The sequence below is a fragment of the Rissa tridactyla genome, chromosome 7, assembly GCF_028500815.1.
Source record: "Rissa tridactyla isolate bRisTri1 chromosome 7, bRisTri1.patW.cur.20221130, whole genome shotgun sequence".
NCBI lineage: Eukaryota > Metazoa > Chordata > Aves > Charadriiformes > Laridae > Rissa > Rissa tridactyla.
Genome location: NC_071472.1, coordinates 52,470,197 through 52,488,629, shown reverse-complemented (window position 1 = coordinate 52,488,629; position 18,433 = coordinate 52,470,197). Strand labels below are relative to the sequence as shown.

General features: G+C 39.2%; 1 protein-coding gene across 4 annotated transcripts; it reads left to right on the top strand.

The window, feature by feature from the left end:
- Positions 1 to 210: 210 nt before the first annotated feature.
- On the top strand, positions 211 to 17,035 carry NSRP1 (nuclear speckle splicing regulatory protein 1). Of its 4 annotated transcripts, none has more exons than XM_054209047.1 (7): positions 211 to 332; positions 1,521 to 1,608; positions 10,871 to 10,927; positions 11,049 to 11,180; positions 12,098 to 12,305; positions 12,891 to 12,999; positions 15,395 to 17,035. In XM_054209047.1, the coding sequence occupies exons 1-7, from the start codon at positions 313 to 315 to the stop codon at positions 16,431 to 16,433; spliced, it is 1,653 nt and encodes a 550-aa protein (XP_054065022.1). In that variant the 5' UTR covers positions 211 to 312; the 3' UTR covers positions 16,434 to 17,035. The 4 variants fall into 4 exon arrangements, with proteins under 4 accessions (XP_054065022.1, XP_054065024.1, XP_054065023.1 ...); XM_054209049.1 differs by lacking the exon at positions 211 to 332 and adding an exon at positions 420 to 623; XM_054209048.1 differs by lacking the exon at positions 211 to 332 and adding an exon at positions 718 to 939.
- The last annotated feature ends 1,398 nt before the right edge of the window (positions 17,036 to 18,433 follow it).

Here is an 18,433-nt window from a genome sequence, read left to right as displayed (position 1 = left end):
GCTCGGCTTCTTTCGGCTCCTTTCGGCCCGGCTCGGCTCCCCTCAGGGCGTCGCGGCCCACCCGCAGCAGCCCTTCCTCCGTCGGCACTTTCGCCACTCGCCAATGGACTGCTAAAAAACCTCGTCGCCCGCTTCCGTCCCTCTCTGCCCGCTCTCCGCTTCCCTTCCGGAGCGGGACCGCGGCCAGGTGCGGCGGGAGCCGTCGGGGCGGGCGGGGAAAGGGTTGGGGGGCGTCTGAGCCGCGAGGAATCTGCGGCCGCGGAACGGCAGGCGGCTCTACCTGGCGGCGGCGACGGCAGCGGCCGGGACAAGATGGCGGCGTTGAGCAAGCAGTGAGTGACGGTGGCGCTGGGGCTGCGGGGCTCTGCCGCGCCGCCGCCGGGCTCCTCGGGGCGGAGGGTCGGGCCGAGTCCCGCTCCGCGGGGCAGCGGCTGGGGGGGCCTTGGCGCCGCCACTGAGGGCGGGCGCAGGCGGGGCCTTGCCTCGGGCCGGGGTGAGCTCTGACAGAACCCCCCGCCGGGCCGGGCCGGGCCGCAGGATGGGGCTCGCTCCTCCCGGCCGGTGTATGTCAGCCGTGTGCCTGGAGTTTATTAAAAACAAACAGAACTCGAAGCATTGGGAAGGCATCGGAGGCTGCTGCGGTGTTGCGGGGTGGTGGGGGTGGTGGTGGTTTTGACTCTTAGGAAGTAGAATCTCCTCAGGATTCCCACACAGCCTGCCGCCATCACCCCTCCGAACAGGGGCCTGGCAGGGCCTGGGGGCGGCGGTGGCCTCTCGGCTCCCCGCAGCCGGAGCTGTTGGGGAACGCGTTCGGAGCAGACGGGGGCGAATAGTTCGTCACAATGAGGATGTAGTGCCGATGGCATCGTGGGGTTGTCCAGCTCAGCGCTGCGGGCTGTGACAAACTATTTACTCAGGGATGGACTCGGAGAAGGGCAGGTGGGGCAGAAATTCCTGATTTAGAGGTCGTTACCAAAACCATAGGAAGTGTTTCTGAGCAGAGAGATGGGTGGTGTCAGCAGAAGGGTTCTGTGTGTGTGGTTAATCAGTCTCTGCGTGACATAAGCTGACTAAATCTTGTCTTTTGGTGCAGCTATATCTGTGAGTTAGTGGTTTACATTACCACACAAAATAGGTGAATTCATTGCCCCAGCAAACATAGTTACAGAATAGTGTCTAGTGTAGGCTAAGACCAAATCTCTGCAGGTTAAACATTAGTACTTTCTTACTTCTCCGAGGGAGAAAAAAAAATAAATCACTTTGAGAACTCTAGACAAGAGGAATTCGTGGCACAATTTAGGAAGGATCGATGTATCCAGAAACTTTGCATGTAAAAAGACAGCAATAGCTATGGGAGGAGCTGGCAAGGCTGAGTGCGCAGCTGCTGCTCAGAGCTATACTTGATACATCACGTTGATGCTGATCTTTTGTTTCTGAAGTTGTGAATGGTAGATTTTTGTTTTGGAAATGCTGTGTGTTTTTTTGCAAGTAATGTTAACGGCAATTTTTTTTTTCTCTAGATATGGGCTCATTATGCCCAAAAAATTGCCACAGAAAAATCTTGTTTCGAAGAAGCTCTCAGTTTTTGCAGATGACTCTGATGAAGAGGTCAGTTCAACAGTTTTCTTCTGAAATTTGCCCCATATTCTGCAAGTTATTTGTTTACCACTCTTAATGCCTGCATCAGCTTATGGTAGTGTCACCAAGATACGTATCATCATTTTGGATTTGGGGGTGAAGTATGATCTGTGCTTTCTTTAGTGCAAGTTACATGGAAGCGGTGACTTGATTGTTAGTTACTTTCTGTCACCTCTTCCAAAAGTTCATCACGTGTGGAAACCTGTTTGCAAGCACGAACAGTATCTAGCTTGTAAAGAAATTTGTTGGCTACCGCTGGTGAATATTTCTATTTATAGAAAGACAGTAGTAATCAACAGTTGTTTCTCAGGTACTGACTTTAAAGTTGCTAAGTGTATTTTATCCTTTAGCTCATTCAACCCAAATTTCATATAACTGATGTGTGATATTCAGACTCACTGTAAACAAAAGCAAAGGTGTACAAACCAGAAATTCTAAAGCAAAAAAAAAAAAAAAGGCAAGTAATGAGAATTGCTTGTAGTTCTGGAAGTACTCACAAAACTTGTCATGTTATATTGAACAATACACAGGTTTTCTGTGATCACAGAGTTTATTGATACTCTGTGATGTATAAATACATTGCATGATGTTGATGGTGTTCTTTTCTATAGTGTCCTTTAATTTTATTTTTTTTTTTAAGTATTACCTTCAAAATATTAACTTTCTACCTGCCCCAGTAGAGGGTGCTGTACACTATAAAAATTACACTTCTATCTATACTGCTGTGAGTATGGGGGGCATCCAAGAACCGGTGCGATACATAGGCTGGTTTGGATACCTTACAGAAACCTGACTTCAGAACCAGGATTTTTGAAAGATTTAAAGCCAGCAGCTCGATAGTTTACAGGTAAAGAATGGAAACTCAGAATTACGGAGATGAACTCTCCACATGGATGGAGCTTTCTGGACATGATGTTACAATTTACTGGCTTTTATCGATCTGGAATTGTGATAATTTCATCATGTTGTCATTATGTGCATATTTAACTTTTTTCCACAAAATCCAGAAAATAAACTCTACATATACCCATATTCTAGAATTTTAACATTTAAGAAGTAGAAATTTAGAATCAGTTGAAATTTGCAGACAGGACATTTACAAAAATGTTCTGACTTCTCTAGAGCTTCACTCAGTTCTCTTTCTTTCGTGTGGCTGAAAAGAACCCAGTGCTAATAAAGCATCAAATAATCTTTGTCAGCTTCTGTTTCCTATTAGCAAAACTGGTTGGTTTTTTTTTAATTTTTTTTTAATGAACTAGCAGTTGTTATTTTTATGTCATAGAAAGCCTGAATCTAGCAATTCCCAGTGTCTGTGCCTGGTTCCATTACAGAATCCAGAATGCCGCTGTTGAAGGTGTCTGAGCTCCCTTTATAGAAGGCATGAAAGGGCTGAGGGCCTTCCTAGTGATACCCACTCAGCCCTCGGCATGAATCTGCCTCACTGCAGCGTATAGGACTTACAGGAAACACAGAGGACAGGAATATGTTATAAATCCCATCTCTTTCCTCACTTAGCTACTGTCCTCACTCATCTCAGGAGGTGCATCCCTCCACTTGAGCCCATAGCTGGCACAGTATCTCTAAGGAGATGTTTTCCTTTAGATACGGCTAACAGAGATGACAGTGGATCCACTGTCCTCAATGGCAGGAGCGCTTTCCTTGACAGTTTGGGATTTGCTGTCTTTCTCTACATGAAGGGACTGATCCCACATTTTCCAGATCCCAAGGATGAGCTTGAATTAATCTTCTGTCATTAAACATTATATGGTAGGACTGTGAACCTTCTTGAGTATGGGGCTATCTTGTATTTTTTCACTTCTTGTTTTCTTTTAATATCTAAACATTAAAGCAAAATAATGAGTGTTAATAAGTCTAATAATAATAATAATGTATGATGCTCTCTACTGACTTTTAGCTTAACAGATCAGGTATCCTCCCTTTCAGAAAGGCTGACAGATTCACTACCAGAGTCTGCTTTAAAGACTCTTAAAAGTTGTCACGCTCATCAGTATGGTACATGCCCAGCAAAAAGTAATAATCTCATAGCTGCTTTTATCAAAGAAGATCATTTTTAAAAAAAGCAAAATTACTTTATTAGTTCAATAATAATTTCAGAGCTTTTCAAGATAAGGAGCAGCATTTGGGAGGGGTTTCATTTCCTGTCTGCTACCTTATCAGTCAGAACTACATCTCAAATGTCTGAAGATTATGTATTTTTAACTGAACTCTAATAAAGTTTGTGCTGGGAAATCTGCACACCTGACTTGGTCCGTGATTATATATTAGATACCAAACTTTTGCTCCCCCCCTTTTTTTTTTTTTATATGTTACTATGCATATTTCTTTAAGATTTTTCCTGTACCCTGCTGAAGGAATTTGAAAGGGTTTTTTTGCGGTGGCCAAGTAAATTAGTGGCTATTAGTTGCTGATGAAGATGGTCTTTGGTTTAGTTCATAAGAAACAGAACATCTGGGGTGGAAATTTTCTTGAAATCAATGTTGACTGGGAAAAAGTAAACCAGGCGATTACAGTTACTTCTAGACAATGTAGTTCTGAATTATTTGCCTTCGTAATGGGGAGCTGTTGCTATCTTTAAAAGCTGGGGGAAAGGTTGTTACACCTAGGAAAGCCTGTTGTAGAGAGCAGATGTTACAGCAGCAAACTATGATATGTTAGAAATATGTTCCCATTCTAGCTTACTGTTATTTGTGATATATCCATTTTCTCCAAAACCATTTTTCCCTTATTCATGCATTGTGTTTTCAGAGGTGGCTTGTCAGTATTCCCAGCGCGCTCTTCCATTTTATCTTTCGAATTGAGTTGAAAATATCTCTCTGGTACAGCAGATAGAATTTCTGTTTCTTGATTGTATCAGAATTAACAAACATACATACCTGTACCTTACCAGCCTTTCAGAATTGATTTCTTGCTACAGGATATAAAGTGTAGCTGAAAAAATAACTGTACATAGACCACAATCGGTGCTAAATTCAGGAGAGAAATTGTGAAGTCAGTGTGGATGGTTCTGTGAATGTATCAGCTTGAGACAGTGTTTTTTTCAGTGACCATCTAAAAGATAAATGGAGTGTTTAAGCAGGCACAAAGGAAGAACCTGAAAACAAGCAGAAAACTATATCCTGTTGTAGTCTCAGATTTTTGGTTTTGGTTACAGATCCTTCCATTCACTTTGCAACTTAGCAAAGGATACAGTATGACTAAAAAAAAAAGATTGGCAGACTAATGAGTATTGATGATGACCAGAGTTTCTGCAACCGTTTTCATGCAAAATAAGGCTAAGTAGGCTAAAGGGGCTCTTAGAGAGCAGATCACTGAGGAGAAGGAAGTGGAGAGGAATAACTCAAGAGGATATATGTAAAATCAAGAACAATTCAGAGAAAGTAAAGTGATTTTTTCATTTCTCATAATATGAGCAGTAGGGTATATTGTAGAATTACCAAGGAACTGGTTAAATCTAAACAAAAGGAAGTTGGGGATTTTTCTCCACACAATGTATAATTAAGTTGTGAAACTCATTGTGGCGTGGCCAAAAATATAAATGAATTCAGAAATGGATTAGTCAAATTAAGGGATGCTCTTGGTGTCAAACAATGGTCCAGGTGTATCCTCCAGTTCAGGAAGTCCCTAAACTCCTGATTTCTGGAAGCCAGAAGGGAATGCCAAGGAAAGCTAATTCTGTAGGTGACTTGTTTTTCCATGTTCTTAATCTTTTGCTAGTAGCCATCACTCATATAGTGTACGAATTGAGATGAATCTGTTGCCTCGCTTGATTTCCCCCCCCCCCCCCCCCCCCCCCCCCCCCCCTCCTCCATGGAGGCTTGAGTCGCGTGTACATTTAGTGATCATCCACGTGCAGGCTGTAGTTGGATGATATAGGTCTCTGTGAGGGCAGGCCTTAATGAAGCACTGCTAAATACATATACATGAGAGTGTAAGTAGTGCATTTTAAGATGTTTTCATACCAAAGTGTCACGAATACAAATATCTCACAGTATGAGATTTCTTATCTGATGTGAGGAGAATGAAGTGAGCAGAGTCACATCTCAGCCTTTCTGAGACTTGCTCATGTAGGGCCACAAACTTGGGCAAGATGCATAGAAACCCTTGCAGGTATCTGCACTTGAGCTTCCTGAGCTCCCTCTGCAGTCAGCAGAGATACAGGTGCCTCTGGGGCACAACTTGTCTCGTTCTAAAGTGAGATTAATTTTGCTCTGAAAGTGTCTATTTCTCACTCTTTCACAATAAAGTGCTCTCGGACTGGCTAGCTCAGTATAAATGTAAGCTTTGCATTTTGTGAACTGGCTGACTGTCTGTGCTTCTTTCACTTGCTGGTCAAATAAAGTCCAAATTATCCTGTTGTTGCTCTTCGGTCCATTTTTTTCTGTACATCCAGTTAAAAATAGGTGGTTGTAGTGAGGGATTAAAATCAAACTACATGTAATCTGCCTGACGTCATTGAAGCATTTCATTTCCCTTTAAAATGTATTTCACTTGAAACAAAGGTAATTTATTTTATGTGTCTACTGCAAAGCAGCATGTAGAGGATTCAAAAGGGCAGTGTTAAAGGCAAAGCCCCTTCATGGGTCTTTCATAACAGGTTAGATTAGAGCAGAAGCATCTTTTGGTTTTAAAAAAGGAATGGAGGGATGTCTTACGTGGCCTATCAGTAAGTGACGTGCCTGAGGTTTTGTTAGGAGCACAGATGCTTTTCCTGAGGAGGCAGGGGCAGGCTATGCAGCTAATATGGGATACTCCATTAATAATGGCTATTCTGTCAGAATTTGTTGGTCTCATAGTTCTTGTATGTTGGGAAAAACAAGTCAGGCATCTCACATATACTTTGAGAGCATCTGTTAAAAGTTGTGACATTTTTTACAATGTAAAGATTTTTTACATCTTTTACAAGACATTCTCAGCCTCGGATTTAAGATCGTAACTTCCTAGGAAACCAGCTTCAACACTGAAAATGATACTAGTCACAGACTAAGACTTGTTTTAGTTGTCTCATTTGTGGAATTGCCTTTTTAGGAGTTTGCTTTTGAACTTTGAATTGAGCTTTTTGTATAAAGCTGTAAATTGTTTCCATGCTGTCATTATTTGAGCATAGCTGAGACAAACCCAACAACATTGGTCAGTAGTTCGAATGTCTGTTCTTCTTTGATTGCGTAGGAGCAATATAAAGATGCCCTTTTAAGAAGTAACTTACAAGAGGTGCTTACCTGCAGGATAAAAATAAGGAGGTAGCTCAAGCACTTCAGAACCTGAAAGAAGTTTATAGATACCTGAAGGAGATAAAAAATGGGAGAGAACAGTGAGAAATGTTAGTAGATTAGAGCGATTTCTTTTGTTACTCCTTCTATTTTCTTTCTTTTTTTTTTTTAAACTTCCATTGTGTACAAGCTATATTCCATGGTCTTGTAGGGCTGCTAGACTGTGGAGTCTCATTTCTAAGAGTTCCTTGATTTGCATGAATTCTATGTAGTTTTCCAGGATAGGGTTAAAGCATTTTCTCCTTGCAGAAAATATTAAACTATAAGCTTTGTGCTTCAGAAGAATAGCTTGACTGCAGGGAAAGAGAAAGCATGAGACAGATTACTGAGTTTATAGGGCCTTTAATAAATGGGCAGTTGATAAGTAAAAACAATACAAAAGAACGGGAAGTTCTCATCTATCAGAGCTCATAGCACAACAGGAAATTGTCAACCATAAACCATAGGGAAGGTGTTTGTTTTTTGTAAACTTACAGCCACTCTAGACAAACGAATCACAGGTGGACTTCTTTACAATTATATGTACAATAAAGAGGATTATATATTACTTTTGTGCTTATGTAGTCTTTGTAGATCAACACCTTTATTCCATGTAGGCAGACAAGGAAAACATCCTAAGCAGCGTTTCAAATATTTGGGTGGAATAAAGCTTATTCTGTAAATATACCTGCAGCATCTGTTTTGTCTTTTACTGAGCTCTTGCTTTCTGGAGTAATGCAGGGGAGATTCCTTACTCTCTAGGTACCTTTCTGTAAAACCAGTGTAAGAGTGTCTGATAAAGGAAGCCTTCACTGATGACCCTTAATTTGACAAGCAGAGAACCATCTTCTTCCCCAAGAGCCAGGAAGAAGTCTAGGTCTTTTGTGTAATGCTGGTGTGTGTTCCACTCCCAACTTAAAATAGTTGTTTATATTAAGAAGTTTATATGGACTCCTTTATAGCATTTTTTTAGAAGAAATCATACAGCATAAAAATTAAGTACAGTATTTTAAATATTCCTCAACATCAGGTCTTCAGTCTTGTAAGCCAGAGGTAAATACTAGATGAATGAAGCCAAGATTCTTGCAGATTGTTTTAAACTAAATAATCTGCTATCCACTTCCCCCAGTCCACCAGCCAACCAGCTACATAAATAAATAAGAGACTATATCCAATTCTAGTCCAAATAATCAGCAAGCTGCAGTATACAGGGTGTAGTCCCCGGTACCACAGTGGACTCTTTGTGAGTGTGTTGCTAATGTCTGCCAGGCTCAGCTTCCTAAAGCCTAAAGCGTGGTCTGCTTCCTTACCCGGTTATCTGCGCTGGGTAAGAGAGGGGGGCACAACTGAGGCAGTGCAGGGTTTTTCTTCCATGAGAGTGCACGTCATGCTTTCTCTCTGTGTACTGTAATTTAACCACAGGGTCAAACATTTTGAAAGCAGGGATGGATTTTGTCTAAGCCTGCATGTAGCAATTAAAGCACTGGAAAAAGTTGGAATATGTGCCCTTTCAAATTCCCATTTTTACTTGTCTCTAGGACCCTCACTTGGGGTGGGCTAGGAAGCAATATTTTGGATATTCTGCATCTCCATTTTTCTGATTGTAATACGTTTATGAAAGTAAGTCCTAGTATGTTTTTGGGGAGTGAGCAAAGGTCTGACTACCTACAATTCTGAATGCTGTTGTGTGATACTGTATGTAATTCTCCAAATATTGACAGTGTTGCCTTAGTTGGTTGCCTTAGAGTTGGTACTCCTCTGAGACACTACCTTTCTAGCTTTTTTTTTTTTTTTAAATGAAAAAGCTACACAGAAGCCTGCAATCCTTTTTATTATTTATGCTTTGCATAGGAGATAAAAAGCCCTGTAAGGGCTTACAGATCACCTGTAAGGTGATCACTGTGTGTACCTGTTAGTTAGTCCCGTATGACTTGAGAACTCGCTAACAGTCTTAACTGTCCTTGCTGGGTGCCAGAGGTCCCAAAGGTACTCTGTTCTGTGGTCTGTAGGGAAACTGGCAGCTGGGTAAAGGGACAGACATGGACGAGAATTTGTGAGTTTATTCTCTGTGTTGAGGGGGAACCGTTGACTGACGGCTCAGCACAGGGCTAGCTTTTGGTCACACACAGTCTTGCCCAGCTGCCAATTCAAGCAGGCAGGGTGTCTGAGGAGATGATAGGCGAAGTAAAGAGACAGAGGGCACAAAGTCACATATAATGAAACTCCATTAATTCTGATGCTCATGGCATGACTTGTTCCTTGTTTCTGAAATTAACCAGTGAAAAAATATTTGGATTGTTTACAGTCTGTCATGTAGAAAATTGTGGAAAAGCACTTGGTTTTCTTCCTTGTTGACACATCTGTTAAAATTTTAATAGGGTAAGAAAGAAGGGTCACGACATGTTATTATTTTATTTTAAACATCAAATGAAATCAAAAGCCGCCTTGTTCAGGGTAACTGTTTGAATTTACATGGTGCTAATTCTGTTTGATTTCAGAAGATTGTAGTCCCTGCTGCCAGGCTCCCTCCTAGTTGGTTTCCATTTTTTATTAAAAGCTGATTACACAACCTCTTTGGTTTTTTTTTTAAATGTGATATAGAGCATGTATTAGTCAAAGTTGCAAAACTTGGGAAGCTGCCAAAATGCAAAAGGATTTTTCCTTCCTATTTCTGCTTTTTAAGATGAAGAGATATTTAATTACATAAACAAGGATACGAGTCCTGTCATTTATAGTGAATTTGTTTAATAAACAGTATTATCTATTGGTTGAGAAAAGATAACACAGTTTAGTTCAACACTAATTAAAAGAAAAAACTCAATAAAATGCAAAGGTTTTTTTTTAGAAGACAGCATGATTAGAAAACATGTTTTCAGTAGTAGATATGTCTTTTCTTAGGGAAGATCAGTATTGCTGTTTTCTATCATACTAATCTTGAGAAATTAAACATTAACGTTTGAAACACATGCTGTTCAAATCGGCAATATTCTTATTTCTAAAAATATGGAACTAATGATACAGATCAAACTTACCAAATCCTTTTGGATATTTGTTTTTTACTATGAATAGTAAATTGTGATTGTCAGTAAGAATGTCTGCTCACAACTGCTACATCTCTGATGACATTTACATCTGGAAGAGGACTATGTATGTTCTGAATAGCACTTATCTATTTCACAGACTATTAGAAGTATAATTTAAAAAATCATTGAGAACATTTATCCTTCTTTATTCACAAACATAAATTGCCAAGAACATTAAAAAGTTTTTGATATATAAATTGGTAGGAGGATATAATTCCAATTTCTGATGATTTGGGGGGGGTTGTTTTGTGTCTTTTCCTTTTTTTCTTTTTTTAATGGCAAAACCTGAAGTAATTGCAGTGTTTGGGAGTGAGTAGATGTATTACAAGCATCCATTTCTTAGGGATGTGTTTTACTACTGACTTTAGCTGTCCTTTGCTAGGTGTTTTACCTGCTGATGTGCTCGCTTCTTGCACCAACAGACTGACCCTTGCCATAGTGGAGGGATCTGTCTTTTCTACCAGATTTTTGGCAGTGGTTGGAGGAACGATTTGCAACTAAACAGTTTTCACAGACCTCCTATGTCTCTGAGCATTTCTTGGACAGAGATTACTTGTTTTGTGAAATGGCATGAAATTCTATGCAGCTTTTGAGGTACTAACCTCATTGAAGTAGCGTTCTTAAACGCATCACCATTTTCATTTAAAAAAATATACATGTATTTGGTGAGGTACTGCAATACTTTGCTCAATAAAAAGGCTGATTCATTGTATGTTTGTGAATGAACTTACAGTTTTTCTTGCTTACAGAAAAATACCATTGAAATGAAAGACTGACTTAAGTAATGGGACTATTATATAGTTGTTTGTTAGAATGGTAGAAAAATAATATGAGCTGTGTCAATGTAATTAATTTTATGTCTGCAATGTTTCCTTCTTATAGCCATCCGTTGGTGAAAGTCTTCAGAAAGAAGCATTGAAAAAACAAGCAATGAAACAGGTAAAATGTGGTTTATACTATAGATCAGTTTAAATTACAATACAGGAATAAAATGTTTGAAAACAGTAAAATAATTCATGCTTCATTTTTTGGTATCTTCTCCTCCCTTTTTTTCTTTTAGACTAAATTGGAAATTCAGAAGGCTTTGGAAGAAGATGCTACAGTGTACGAATATGACAGTATTTATGATGAAATGCAGCAGAAGAAGAAAGAAAGTAATGCCAAAATGTTATCCGGAAAAGATGACAAAAAGGTCGATACCTGAAAATGTATGCTGTCTGTCTTATCTCTGTATGCTTGGAATAACTCTGCTTAACTTCTAAGCTTTGCCAAATGCATTTTCTCATGGGGCATACAGGTATTGTGCTCAAGTCCTATCACATAGGGTAGTAATTTGCAAGAATTTTGGCAAAACTGTTAGTTTTGTGGGCTCCAGACCACAACTTTGCCACCCAATTTATGATGTACATATAGTCTATCTTTCCATGTATTTCTGAGGAGAACGTTACAATGGGATAATAGAATTAGAGGCAATGGGCCCTGCAACATTACTACTTCTAATAATAAAGATTCTTTCATTATTAAGCCAACGTAAATTGTCCCTCCTCACTCACTAGTGTCCTTACCGGAGGACTGTGAGAAGACTGAAGTAATTAACTTCCGTTGGTGAAATGTGAGCCAATTTCCACAGCCCAATGCCTTGTTTTAAACCATTGCTGAATTATCCTGACAAGTGATATTTTCATTGTCACTTACTCTGTTTCATTTGACAGCTCTTGTCAGGTTATGTGAGTATAAAAGGAAGCTTCCCACTCCTTTACAGCAATAGAAAGGCAAGGCTGTTACGAGACAGGAGACAGAGGGGTGAGAAATGAAAAAACATTTAATTTCACTGAGAGCAAAAATCATCCTAGTCAGAGATGGGCTGAGTGTTTTGACTGAGTACAGCAACCTCTTTTGTTATTGGGAAACATGCCACGGTAGTGATCTAAAAGGGAATGACAGGTTATTTCCGATAGCTATCAAACAGTGTGAGAACATGTTAGACTAGCTTCGGTCAATTTTCTTCCATTACCAACTTTCTTCAACATCGCCAGCAATCCCAGTTTGTGTTTTCTCAACCACCTTCATTATCTCTCAACATTACACCTTTCTTCCCCCTTATTTTAGCCCAGATACATCCAAAATATCCTCAAAGCAGCTGAGATAAGAAAGAAGGAGCAAGAGAAAAGAATGGAAAGAAAAATTCAGAAAGAACGTGAAATGGAAGGAGGAGAGTTTGCTCACAAAGAGGCCTTTGTGACTTCAGCCTACAAGAAGAAGCTGCAAGAAAGGGCTGAGGAGGAGGAAAGAGAAAGAAGAGAGGCAGCTATCGAGGGTGAGATTCACACTGAAATAATTCCCCTTAGAAAGAAATATGGTCTTGTACATGATTTACAACGTTGTCATCTGGTCTCTCTGTAAGGCTTAGGATAATTGAAATCAAAAAAGACCAGATAACAGATACTGAATCAGATCCCACTTGTCTGTCATTTTCCTTTGTACATGTCACTAAAGGAACAGAGGAAGCTCCTCTGTGTGTCAGTACCATTTGGGTTGCTACTTTTAATTTTTGAGGAAGTGCCAGTTTTTGAAGGAAGACTCATAAGCCTGGGATACAATGGTGCTTGCACTCCTAACGTCAGACATCCTGTACTATGACCCAGGAATAGGTGTTAAGAATAGGATATACGGTCATAAGATAAATCAGGTAGGAGTGGACCTCCGAAAGTCATCTATTCCAGTCTCCTGCTCAAAGCGTGGTCTGCTGTGAGGTCAAATCAGGTTGCTCTGAGCTTTTTCCCCTCTGGGCTTGAAAACCTCCAGGGTGGAGATTACAGTCTTGGTGTTGTCTGCCAGTTGTGAGTTGTATCTGATGAGTATTTGTGGCACAGTAAATCCAACCTTACTTTCTTTCTCTTAGCATACCTGGATGTGACGAAACAGAAGGATCTCAGTGGATTTTACAGACATCTTTTAAACCAGAGGGTAGGGGAAGAAGAGATGCCCAAATGCAGCTTCCGTGAAGCCAGGTAGGATGTGATTCCAGAACGCTTTCAGATATAAACCAGCTTCTGGCTGTTTGTGATTCCAGACACACTGCAACACTGTAAGAATTAAACAGAGAGTACTAAAACACTGGTAGGGTAAGTTGATTACTTTATACAGATGATGAACTGAATTATTTGGAAAATATCTAATGATCATTAGTAGTATATACTATAAGACAGAAAGCAAGAGAGGGATGCTGTTTAAAAAGTATCAAGAGGACAGCCATACTTGTAATGCTGCTTTGTATTCTAACCTGTATTTACTTTGATTTACATAATATTTGGCAATCGGCATTAAGTTATATATTTTGAATCATGAGGGAGACAAAAGGTAAAATAATGAGCACAGAGGTAAGTCATGGGAAATGATGTGATATGAATTTCTGTAAAAGAACGTGAGTCGTGAACTTTGTGCTTACTCCCCGTTTACAGGTTCATAAAAAAGAAATTAATCGAGTGTTGATGCTGTGGTATAAGGAAATTAATCAAATATGTAGGAAATCTAGTGGGAATATTTTAAAATCTTAATATATGCACATTCCAAAGCAAAGTAATGAGATAAGGCCGAATTATTTATGTAGTTGAGATGGTGAAACTCTGCCCTGTGGATAAATACAGTGAAGGGCATATGTTTCTTATATGCAACAACTGATCTTTTGAAACAATTAATTCAGGTTAAACCTCACTTGAGGTAGGTCTTAAACCTGGATGTCACTGGTTAAGTGCTTGCCATCACAAAGAAACTACAGCTTTCATTAAGAGATCTTCTAGATCTGAGACTGGATTATTAGAAAGTGGATTCTTAGTTTAAATGAAGAATGTGATCACAGTGAAGTTACTCGGCTATCTGAAATAAGGGAATTCTCGATAATATCGTTAGTATAAGGATGTACCGCCTTATTAGAAATAAATAGGGAAAGGTAGCGTAAAAAAAACCCAGGAAATAAGAATTACTGACTGGAAGAAAAGCAGAACAGCTTCCTGAATTTAAGCAGAAAATGGGAAATTTGAGACCACAGTTTTGTAATTTGAGACCTAAAGTATTAGCATACCTATGTGTGTGGAAAAACATCCTGCCTCAGACTTTCACCAAAGAGAGATACCTGCATGGGTTCAGTGATGCACAAAGACGGCTACTGAGGTGGTGAAATGAATTCTGCATTTTGTGGTTTCTTCTTTTTATTGATAAAATCTAAGTTATTCACTTGCATCTCTTTGTAAAAACAGTAGCAGCGTTGGCCAGCCCACTTGATTGTCCATTTCCTTTAATAGTTCTTCTTTCAGAGCATCTTCAGGAATATTTACTGTTGTACTGTGTCTAGATCATTTGAAATGATGGTTTCTTAGTCTTGCAAATTAAGGAAATGTTTCTTTTGTGAGTTGTATATAAAATCAGTTCAGAGGAGAACAAGAAGTACTGTAGATGGTGCTCCCAGTAAGGCTTTCAAGTAAGCTCAGATGTATATTTTAATTTTATTTTTCTTATGGTGGTGCAATAGGATATACAGAGAAAACAGCTCAATTTTTAAATGTCAGAATTTGCATCACTTTCCCCTGAAGTGACCCACCTTTGACTTGTCATTGTAATTCATGGAATTACTAAATAAATTATCAAACTTTTCAACATGATTTTTACTCATTTTTCATAGACTAACTGTGCTTTCAAGACATTCAGTCTAACTAGATGGTGTGCTGATTCATAAGAATTTACCACAGACTGTTACTGTAGCTGTATGATTAAAAAGAAGAGACATGTGGCTTGTGTGAGTGAACATGTATTTCTTTATCAGTCAGAAAAAAATGAAAAAGCATAAACTTCCTCTCTGCTGCCCAAATTGATCCTCCACGGATCGTCTTTTCGTATTTAGGAATCTGAGCTGTTAAAAGATACTAATTTCTATCTAGCCACAACAGTGAGATCTTCAGAAATACTGGATTAAAAAAAAAATCTACTACTGCTAATGGAAGCCATGTTCTTAACCTCTGTCAGCAAAACATACAACGTGCTTCTTCTCTGGATAATTATTTGACGTGAATAGAGGAATAAACACAAAGGAAAAAATGTGTAGCTTGCCAAAAAGCTTACACAAGAATACAAATCTACATCTTCTTCCTTAGATGGAGGCTACAGATACTTAACCGTAGTCATTCTTTTCAATAAATTCATCAGCTCGCATTCACCAATGAACCAGATACAGATACTTAATAGAAATCCGTTGCGCAGGATTCCTGGAACCCGAGCCACAGATAGATTTGTTTTCTTAGACTTCTCATCAGCATCTTTTGCTTAAGTCCTGACCAGAAGTCAGTTTATAGAAAATTCTGAGATTTCGGGCTGTGTAATGTTGTTTTTTCTTTTTTAACATAAAAACTGTAGGATAAAGGAAGAAAAACCTGACAGTTACGATGAATCCAACCAGAGGAACAAATGCCCATATGAAAAACAAAAACCGAAGCCCTCCGTTAAGAAAGAGAATAATCCAGACGCTGATACTGACTTAGGAACTGATAGTAGTGATGATGATAAGAGACACAAAAGTAGTGAAGTAAATTTGAAAAAGAAAAAAAGGCGAGCAAGCTCTGTAAGCAGTGAAGAGGAGGCTAAAGTTCAGAAGAGCCAGAGGCATTCCAGGTCACCAAGCTCATCCAGTGCGGAGGAAGAACTGCGCACAAAAGCCCAAACAAATCACCTTACAAAGAGGGGAGAGAGCAGACCAAGCAGAAGGGGAAATGATGAACAATACAGGGAAAAAGATTATGAGAGAAGTCGGACTCACGAAAAGGATCACCAAAGGGAAAAGGAAGAGCGACATAGATACGGGGATCACAGTTCTAAAGATAACTACAGAAGGAGGGAAGAGCAAGATGATAAACAAAGGGGGAAGGAAAGAAAAGAGAGGGAGGGACATGGCAGAGAATGGAGGAAGGCAAAGGAGAGAGAAGAGAAGGGCTCAGAAAAGGAACGAGAGAAAGAAAGAATAAGAAATGGTAAAGATAGATATAATGACAGGGAGAAGGAAAGAGGAGAGAAATACAGAGAAAAGGAAGATCATGTGAAGGAGAGGAAAGAGAAATATGGTAGTGATGAAAAGAGATACAGAGAGAGGAGGGAGAGTTCTCCTACATCTTTAAAAAAAGATGGAGAGAACGATCTGGAAAAAGAGAGAAAGGGAAAAGAGAGAGAGGTGGATGAGAAGGGAAGATCCAGCTCTGTAATTTTGTCTGAGCAGAAACGTAAAGCTGGGGAAGAAGGGGAGAAAGAGGAGAAAGAACAAGCACAGAAGCCATCTGAGAGCTTGAGCAAATTTGCCAAACGGAGCAATGAAGAGACAGTGATGTCAGCAAGGGACCGCTATTTGGCAAGGCAAATGGCACGTGTCAGTACTAAATCTTACATTGAGAAGGAAGAAGATTAATGTCCCTGTGGTGGACAAAAACACTTGGGCTCTCAACCAAGAGGAAGAGCTACTGCTGCATGGACTCTTGTACAGAAGTAAGAGTGTATCCTAGCTATTTATTCCTGGCTTTCACAAGAAATTGTGCGTGCCATAATAGAAGAACAACTTTAGAAATGGATTGATGGATCAGTTGATGCACACCCTTAGTCTGTTTATACAGTTGAAATATTACATTTGGCTTACTCTGTCCACCCTGGCCTTCAGTACCCCATCCTTGGTACTTAAAGATTCTGGGACATACGTAGGAGTGCTAAATAACAGAAGGTGAGAATACTTCCCCCTGGCAGCCCCTACTTCTTTCACCAGCTGAAACAAAGGTGTTCTCATCCTTAGCAGGAGTCATTGTTGCCCACTGATGCTCTCAAAAATGAGAAGCAGATCTATAAAAGTGGTGAAAAGGGAAGAAAACCAGCCTGAATAATGATCTAGGAGATTTCTGTACTTAGTATGGCGTTTTGTAAGCTAAATGCATATTGACGTGTGAATTTTGTATTTATGTGTGGGCTTTGGTTTTGGGGACCTATGTACAGAAACAAATAAAGTGTAGGATACGTACTGGATCTGATGCGTGGTGGTTTTTTTAATGCTTGTGTTGTTTTTCTGCATCTTTTTTGTGTGAAATAAGGTATGAGTCTTTTTTCATGTATTACAGTCATACCTGTTTTTTCTGCTGGAGGTCATATTTTAGATTTGTCAGTCTGCCTGTTCAAAGGTTCATAATCAAGAATAAACTTATCTCCAAACTATAGCTTGGTGAGTAGGATATCTGACAGTGGTCAGTTCTTAGAATACATTTTCAACACTTTTCACAATGGTTTCTTTCACTTTGTTTTGTAGTAAATTTATCACTTTTATGCTACAGTAAGGTGAATTTATGTAAGGAAAAAAAAAAAGATGTTAAGGTTGATGTTTCTCCAATATTTTGTTCAGCAGACTTTGTAATGAGACAAAATGTGAGTAAAGTTAAATACTAAGCCTCCCAGTTTACAAAGACTTGAAATTGAATGAGCTTTATATGTAAACTAATTGAGTAGCTGAGCACTTACTCCAAATGTGGATCAGTTTGTGTTTGCTGTTCTGTCTAAACAAATGTAATGTGCGTTGGCTCTTTTGTTGGAATAGAACGAAAGAGTATTTAGCAGCGAGCCAAGCTTCAAACACTAAAGGAAATCCTCTGCTTTTTGTCAAAGAGGTCTTCTTGGTATAGTAACCTGGACTAGATACTCTGCTTTCTCTTGGAACTGAGTTTTATCTTTGCTCTTCCCATAAGAGAGAGGCACAAGAGACGTCTAGAGATGGATTATGAATATTAAATTTATTACAATAACAGTTTACAGTACAAGGCACATACTGATGACTTACAATCAGCTTGCAACACTTGTAACTAAACAGCTGCATAAATTAATACAAGTGCATCATGTACAAGTTGGGGGGAATACGTAGTTCTGTACAGCTAAAACTCCATTTTTTCTCTTTGCTTAAAAGGCAAACATGGTCCTAATTTACAGTTTCATAAATTCCCTTTCACCATTCGCAATAGAAGGTAGGATATACTCGTGTGATAGATAAGCGGAAGGTGAGCTGAAGAGAAGGAATTTGTTTGCCTGAAAACACTTTTAATTGCAGTGCAGCCCATTTGGTATCAATATAACTAGTTTTTGTACAAAAACAACGTTTAATCTGTGGCTACTGGTTGAGCTACCTAATAAATACGGGTTTCTCTAAATGTTTCCAAATGGATATGTAAAAAGAAGAAAAAGGAATCAAGGATAAAAAGAAATGAAATAAATTTCTTAATATTTCAATATTTAGCTAAATATAGATACTAAGAAAACGACCTTATTGGAATATTTATAAAACTTCAAAACCAGTATGCCATATAACAAAAAAGTTAAATAAATAAAATGGGAACTAAACTCCCTTGCAAGTTCAGCTTTTCTGGAATGAAAACATGGATG